General features: G+C 44.0%; 1 protein-coding gene across 1 annotated transcript in view; it reads right to left on the bottom strand.

The window, feature by feature from the left end:
- Positions 1 to 1,204: 1,204 nt before the first annotated feature.
- ST6GAL2 (ST6 beta-galactoside alpha-2,6-sialyltransferase 2) overlaps positions 1,205 to 8,474 on the bottom strand; it is a 54,618-nt gene continuing 47,348 nt past the window's right edge. Inside the window, exon 6 of the mRNA XM_055539097.1 lies at positions 1,205 to 1,621. Within this exon, the coding sequence (XP_055395072.1) occupies positions 1,368 to 1,621 (254 nt within the window). The 3' untranslated portion in view covers positions 1,205 to 1,367. The remainder of the gene's footprint in view (positions 1,622 to 8,474) is intronic.

The raw sequence follows: 8,474 nt of genomic DNA, 5'->3' as shown, positions 1-8,474 counted from the left end.
AACAAAAAAACCTTCTGTACTAAACTTTCCTGATGTTCACACACTTGTGGAGGACACATTTAAAGAAGCTGTGACTGTTCTGGCCAAGAAGTTGTAACTGGACCGTGGAGATAGGTGTTGGGTATGGATTGAAATTGTACGTTGAACTAAGGTATTCCATAATGTTTCTGTTTTACTACATTTATGGAAAAAAAATTTTTTTTTGATGCTTTTGTGACAAAAATTGAGATCACAACCAAATGAGCTGCTATAGCTAACACACTGGGCTGACTCTCCCCTCTCACTGTCTTTCCCTCTGAATCATATACTTTTATTTTTTATTTGTTAAAGAGCAGTGCTTTCACGCAAATGTATTTAATTATATGGCTTTGTTATGTTACTGACGCACAACAGATCTGTGAAGATGATGGTGGGATTCCTAAACATCTGACTGTAGGAAGAATCAGCGGAAGTCAGTGTATCACCGTCAGGATCCCAACAGATGATATGAACCTGTGAGGAAAACACATGGAAGAGACAGGTGTACAGCTCTAGAAGCACAGGGACAGCTCTAGGCTGGAAGGACCCCCACCACCACCACCATGGGGAGTCCTAATCGTCAGTGCCTGTAGACACGCAGGCCGTGTGGAGGGCTGGCGGGTGCTGAGGCCAGAAAAGCTGGGGCCTGGGGCCATGCTGCCCACAGCCGCCTGCTGCCCCATTCTGTGCACACCTGCCGCGATGTTCCCGCGTGCCTGGGGATTCTAGTCAAGCAAGGAAATGCTGCAGGAGAGCAAAGTGCCTCCCCTGGGTGCTGCCCGGGGCTGGCTTCTTCCTGGACTATCCAGGAAGGGGGCTTCATGCTTTTAGAAATGTGTCCTGATACACAAAACTGCAAAGCCTTCGGTGGCAGCTGGGAGCAGAGGTGGAGAAGACACCTCACAGGATATCCTGTGGGGTCTGCTGTTCCTATAAACAGGTCTGAGTGTAATCCAGACATTCGTCATCAACCCTAGGCTCTTTCATGACAAATGACATACAAATGACACAGCAGATGTGTCAGGTACTGTCCCAAAGCGAGGCTGCTTCCAGGTACAAACCACATCATCCATCAGGTGTGTCAGCTGAAAGCAAAGACCAACATTCTGGAGCTATTTATCCATTTCTTACACATTTTTTTTCCCTAGCTATCTTTGAAAATTTTTCTTTTGTATCTTTCCGGAGTTTCTTTGAATTCCATTTCTATGTTCTGAATGGTCGGACACACTCAATGGCTTAGAAAGGGAAGGATCCCCATGGTCAGCACAAAGTCACAGCTGCAGACACGGGGTCACGCCGCCTCCAGGGTGCCTTCCAGCATCTCCGGGATGCAGAGCCCGGCTGGCCCCTCAGGCACCTGGCGGGCAGCGCACGGCCTGCAACCCGGGCAGCACGACCTTGCCTTTGCGGTGCAGGTCACCATGGGTGCCCACGTTGAGCCGCTGCACCAGCAGCTTCTCGTAGAGCAGCGGGTGGTAGGCGCCCAGTGTGCAGGCGGCATCATGGTAGGGCTCGTGGTAGTGACACAGGTCTGTCTGCCGCACCGACGGAACGTATTCGTACACGTGCACCTCGCCACACAGGTTCATCATCAGCAGGATGCCTGGTGGGGGAGGGGGAAGCAGAGCCGTGAGCAACTCGGGGAGGAAGGGGCATCAGTCCTCAAGGTGGCGGATTCCACCGTCGTTTCTTCCTTGTCTACATGTCTCCCTGTCCTAACCATGTGTCTGCTTACAGTCTCTTTCCCACCAGACAGCAGAGGGTTTGAGGGTGAGGGCTGGGTCACTTATCCATCTTCTTGTCATTAGTGGCATGCACAGTATTGGTGGAGAGTTAAGGATCCATGTTTGTTGAATGACTATATGACCTACTTTCTTTTTTAAAATTTTAAATTTATTTTTTAAATGAAGGATAATTTGCTTTACAGAATTCTGTTGGTTTCTGCTCAACATCAACATGAGTCAGCCATAAATATATATATGTTCCCTCCCTCTTGAACTTCTCTCCCACCTTCCTTCCCATCCCACCCTTCTAGGTTGTCAAAGAGTCTTGGTTTGAGTTCCCTGAGTCCTATATGACCTACTTTCTTAAGGAGAAGTAATGGGGGGGGGACATCTTTAGATGGGGTGGAGGGTCACAGTTAGGGCAGGAGATACCTGCTCTGTGCCCCCTGCCTTGTCAGCCCACCTTGTGACTCTAGCTTCCAGTGAGTGGCTTGTGTGAGGTCTGGGGACTGGGGCCGTGCTAAGACACAATGCTATTACACATTCACCCATCCAGCTGACCACTGGGGACCCGGGAATGAGAGAAGAAAAGACCAAGCAATCAAACTTAAGCAGAGGACAGTTGGGGCCAGATCTGCATCCCCAAGTCCAAATATACTATCTCATTCCACACCCAGATCCACCTGATTTACAACAGGAGGATTGTGATGTAACAAAGAAATGAGTGTAATGTGAAAAAAAAATTTATTATAAAATCATTAAAAGGAAAGAGATGGAGACACAGATCAAGATTCATATTAACAGTGTTTTTCTCACTGGAACTATCCATATTACTTTCTTTGATTTCTTTTATATTTTTAATATTTCAAATAGCTATAAAACTGCATCATCATAAGAGGAAGTCTCATCTGGATCTATGCTAAAAAGCGTTATTTTCCGAGCTCTGTTATTTTCCCCATCACCTCTGTTAACACTCTTTACATTTGATCTTAGCTGAAAGGGCGAGAAGCGATGTAGTAACACCTTTTAAACTTAAAATAATGTATGTGTGTGTGCTAAGTCATGTCTGATTCTGCGACCCTATGGACTGTAGCCTGCCAGGCTCCTTGGTCCATGGGATTCTCTAGGCAAGAATACTGGATTAGGTTGCCATTTCCTTCTCCCTTTTAGGAAAGGATAATCCTTGTTATGAAAAAGACATGAAATCACACAGTGAGTTCCTGTTACAGACAAGGCTGGTCTGCAGAGGACAAGCATATTTCTAAGTAATCAACTGTGTTTGCAGCATGAAAATGCTCACAACTGGGGAAAGTCCAGCACAAGGGCCTGGGGGAGCAGTGGGAAGGGCTTGGGGATGCAGAGAAAGGTTCCTGGGGGGCTGAGGGCTGAATCTGTAGGCACCACCTGGGGGGAGGGGGAGGGGAGACAGGATGACAGAGAGGCCCTGGTGTCCTGTTCAGAAGACATCAGGACGTGCTTTTACAGCCATGAAGCTGCTTGCGGCTGTGAGTAAACTTGGCTCCTTACAAGAGACACCGAGATTCTTCAGGTCTGCTTCTAGGAAATCAAGCTGTTCCCAAGAGCTATGTGGAAACATCAAGTCCCAGCTCAGTCCCCCTCCTTCCTCCCAGCTCCGCTGGCTCCCTCCTCCTCTCCCCCTTCCATGAGCCTCCCAGTGTGACCCAGATCCAGGTAGAGCCAGAGAGAACCAAGGACCAGTGCCTTCATATATAAATATATTTTAAAACAACTCTTAGAGCTTCAGAAATTTGCTAGGTATTTCATGGCCATCCCAACTGAAGGCCGACAGAGGTTTAGGAAGTGGGGTCCTTATCTTGAGTTATCTGCATTCTTCCTCCTGGTTTTTGCATCTCATTTTGTGTTCTTGTATGAACTTGCTTCCCTGGTGGCTCATGTGGTAAACAATCCTCCTCCAATGCAGGAGACCCAGGTTCAATCCCTGGGTCTGGAAGATCCCCTGGAGAAGGGAATAGCAACCCATTGCAGTATTCTTGCCTAAAGAATTCCATGGACAGGGGAGCCTGGCTGTAGTCCACAGGGTCACAAAAGAGTCAGCCATGACTGAACGACTAACACACACACACACACACATATGAACTTGTGAGTTCCTGTAACCATGAGCCTTGGTCCAGAGCATTCTAAAATTTAAGTTAGAGCCGATTCTGCCCCAAGTGTTTAAATGACAGGCAGTTGTAGCGGTGATATCAAATCGTCAGGGCAACACCTTCAAAGGGAGGGAAAAATCAGTTTGCAACTTGTAGGGTACATGTGAAGTGTGGGCAAGATTTAGAAAACCAAGTGGAGAATATTTTTAATTATTCAAAAATTTTTCAGACATCATGGTCATTTCATTTAGCATATGTATACTCTGCTTTTTAATTTACCAACCCTATATTACACATAAATTTGAGTTTAAATTTAAACTCTGCCATATAATAAATATTGAACATCATTATTAAATGTGGTTAAATCTGCACATCACTTTTCCTAGGAGTTTAGAGTACTTAGCCACACACAAAATCCTGAAATGAAATTTCTGCATGTGTTGCAAAGAGGAAGTGGGTGGACCATGATGTCTGGAGTGTGTGCCAGCCCTGGCACAGCTCAGGGCTAGAGTTGGGAGATGGGGTGTGAGGAGGAAAGACCGCAGGAGGTGGGGTTGGGACCACACTGGGAGGGACCAGGCTGTTAAGGACTGTTGGAAGCCTCTTCAGTTAAACTCACTCTGTATTCAACTGGGCACAGGCTGAGGACTGGGATTTATAAAAAGTTTCTTTAAGAAAAAAAATGTAGGGTCTACCCTGGTGGTCTAGTGGTTAAGAATCTGCCTGCCAATGTAGGGGACACAGGTTCGATTCCTGGTCCAGGAAGATCCCACATACCGTGGGGCAACTAAGCCTGTGCGCCACAACTATTGAGCCTGTTCTCTAAAGCCTATGAGCCGCAACAAGAGAAGCCACTGCAATGAGAAGCCCGAGTGCCACAACTAGAGACTAGCCCCTGCTTGTTGCAACTAGGAAAAGCCTGAAGACCCTACTAGAAGACCCAACACAGCCAAAAAATAAATACATAAATCTTAAAAAAAAAAAAAGTAAACTAAACTAAAGAACGAATGTTTACATTAAAAAACAGGCAGCAGGCCCATGACCTACCATCCTGAGGATGACTGAAGAGAGTGTCTTCACTATGGTCTGAGACAAATGCCTGCACTGCCGGCAGCATCTCTTCTGACCTGCGGTGATGCTGCTCTATCACCATGGTGACGTCAACACCAACAACACGTGGGCCACAGACATTTTCTCTGCGCTATGCTGATGAGGGACCAGGTCTGAGTTCCCCAGCCTGCCTCTGGGTTTGATGACTTTCCAGAGGGACCTACAGGACCCAGCAGAGAGTCAGTGATTTATTACAAACCTGGCTCACACTGTCCAGACTCCAGAAGGATGCAGGTGCTGGGAAGAGGCCCCACTGCTGCATGAGCATCTGGGCACAGTGACCCACCCTGCCAGAAGGGAGGGTCTCCCCAAACCCGGGCTCCCAGAAGCCAGCCAAGGGTCAACCCTGCAGGCAGGAGTCCCTGGTGGTCAGCAGGCAGGCCAGCGGGGCTGCAGCCTGTCTGCACAGATACCCTGTATGTATAAACTCACAGCATCACATTATTCCTCATCATTCCCCCAAGTCAGACCCATATGGGGAATTCACATCTGGCTACACTAAAAAAATTTTTTTTTCATTTCCTTTCTTAGGACTGTTCAGGATTACCCCAAGAGCAAAAATGAATACAAATCATCTCATGCTATCTTATTCAGTAAAGAATTTTTAGAAAAATCACTTAAGGAACTTTTATGTTACATAATTTCGTTTATGGACTATCCAAAAGGAACTGCTTTCAGCACTAATAAAATTTTACTGCTTTCAGTGTGGAGCCAGACTTTTTGATAAGTGGATCAATATTTAGACACTTTTTAATGTATTTTTCCAAACCAATCAAATGGGCATGCAGCCAGTTCCTAAAAATCTTTGAACATAATTCATGTTAAGTTTTTTGGCCAAGTTTTACAAATGAGGAGGGATTCATCTGAAGAAAAAAAAGTGCAACTTTTTATGGGCAATTATGACTCAAGAGCCATTCATCTGCCAAATTACAGGTTTTAAAATATTGTATAATTCAATATAATTATCTAACCAATTAAAAAGCATTTCCACTGGTCTTAATAAAAAGTCATAGTCTATGACTCAGCTTAACAAGCAGTGTGTACACTTATTTATTTTTCCAAAGCCTGGATAAAAAGCAAACTTCCACCTGCATGTTTGCATGTAATGTTCAGATGACCACAAATTCTGAATAAACAATGTTCTCCTAAAAAGACTCTACTTTTGGGGCTCCTCTGGTGTCCAGTGGTTGACAATCTGCCTTCCAATGCAGGGGACACTGGTTCAGCACCTGCATGGGGAACTAAGAGTCCACATAAGCAACTAAGCCCACTCCACAACTAGAGAGCCCACACCCTGCAACAAAGACCCAGCCCAGTACAACCAAAAAAAAAAAAGAAAAAGAAACCCAAACCTCTACTTTGCAGATACATAGATGTGTTTGATGTGTTAGAGTCTAACAGAACTTAATCATTTAGACTTTAATTGTGATCACACCAAATTATCTTACTTTGCACCTGGCAAAATATTTAAAATGATACCCCAAATTGTTAACAATAATAGGATTTTCTCCTTGATGAGTGTATCTTTTTAACATGGGGCAAAATAAGCTATGGACATAAATAGAACCTAATGCAAGTGATGGGAAAAATACAGGCTCTCATCAATTTTAGGTAATACTTGAACATAATTCAAATGAGAAATTTCTGAGAATATCCAAAAAACCCTGCAAAACATGTTTCTGAATGAGGGGTGAGGGTGAAAAGTTAAGGGTATTGAATGTGCTGGTCTAATGGAAATGTAGTAGCTATTCTGTGGTTTCTCCATAAATTCATCATAAGATGGAAAATTATGAAAACTACTTAAGATTACTGAAAGAGCAAAAATGACATTTTAAGTGACATTTCCAGAAGATATCTGTAATTAAAATGTGGTTTCTATGGGGATGAGATGAATTGGGGAATTGGAATATATATACTATTGATACTATTTATAAAATAGATAACTAATGAGAACCTATTGTGTAACACAGGGAACTGTGGTGAATGGGAAGGAAATGGGAAGGAAATCAAAAAAAGAGGGGATATATGTATACGTATAGCTGATTCACTTTGTTGTATGGTAGAAACTAACAGGCCATAAAGCAACTATACTCCAATAAAAATTAATTTAAAAAAATATCAAAGACAATATTCACAATAGCAGCTCAACAAAATGAGTTACTTAAATTGTAAAAAAAAGTGGTTTGGAAATTTGCATTTCATGTAATAAAATAATAATTTAACAAGCATGTACTATATTAAGTAAAATCATGTAATGCATGAATAATACTTGAAAATCAATTTTTTAGCCCATTTATATTGTATTATTTGATGGTAACATACATTCGAGATTCACTGTTTATAGGGAAATGAAAAAGTTGTTCCTCGTCAACATAATAATGATTGGTTTTACACAGTCATGTATGAGATGTTAAGCGGCTTATTATTTTGAGTTAACGTGTTATTATTTTGTGTTACCATCTGAGTTTGGATGATATATTGGAAAATTAGAGTCCTGAATGCAAAATAAAGTGGAAAAGAAATGAAGTTATGACTTGTTTTTAAGCATATTATTCTTGCCTGTATATTCAATAGCCTGAAATTACAGCGTTTGCATCTCTGAAGTCTAGAAATAGTACTTATGCTATAAACAATTGAGGCTGCCTTTTCAAAAGGTGTGAGGGGGTGTTGGTGGTTTGTACAATGAAAGCAAGTCCCCTATTAGTGCTGGTCAGGCTGGTGCAGCAGGCCAGTCTGCCTGATGATGCTCAGCCCGGAACCCCCGGGGGTGAAGCTGGAGGGCCTCCTACATCAGACGGCAGAACCATCCAGCCAGGCTTCAGGCCTCCGGATGAACTCACACGCCTCCCACACAACAATCAGTGTGTATGAAGGCAATGTGGAAACCATGGAATTCCTAGGAAATGACTCTCCATTCCCTAGGAAGGCCTCAGTGCTGTCAGAACCACCTCCCAGTACCAGGTAATGAGAGAAGGCCTCCAGCATCCAGACAGGGATGAAAAAGAGAGATGTTCTTGCCATGTGAACAAGTGGCTCCCAGTGGACTGAAGGGTCCTGACACTGTGGAACAAATGTTCCAAAGAAACGGGTCCTGTGGAGCATCCAAATTACCTGGATGTGTGCTGCTGCTGCTGCTGCTGCTGCTAAGTCACTTTAGTCGTGTCCGGACTCTGCGACCCCAGAGATGGCAGCCTACCAGGCTCCCCCGTCCCTGAGATTCTCCAGGCAAGAACACTGGAGTGGGTTGCCATTTCCTTCTCCAATGCATGAAAGTGAAAAGTGAAAGTGAGGTCGCTCAGTCGTGTCCGACTCCTAGCGACCCCATGGACTGCAGCCCACCAGGCTCCTCCATCCATGGGATTTTCCAGGCAAGAGTACTGGAGTGGGGTCCCATACATCCCCAGGATGTATGCTATTTCTTTGTATAAAAAAAGAGTTTTTTTTAATGTGGATCATTTTTAAAGTCCTTATTGAATTTGTTACAATATTGCTTCTG

Source organism: Bubalus kerabau, chromosome 11, assembly GCF_029407905.1.
Source record: "Bubalus kerabau isolate K-KA32 ecotype Philippines breed swamp buffalo chromosome 11, PCC_UOA_SB_1v2, whole genome shotgun sequence".
In the NCBI taxonomy this organism is placed as follows: Eukaryota; Metazoa; Chordata; class Mammalia; order Artiodactyla; family Bovidae; genus Bubalus; species Bubalus kerabau.
Note: the sequence above shows the minus strand (reverse complement) of the source record. Positions and strands in the feature narration are given on the sequence as shown.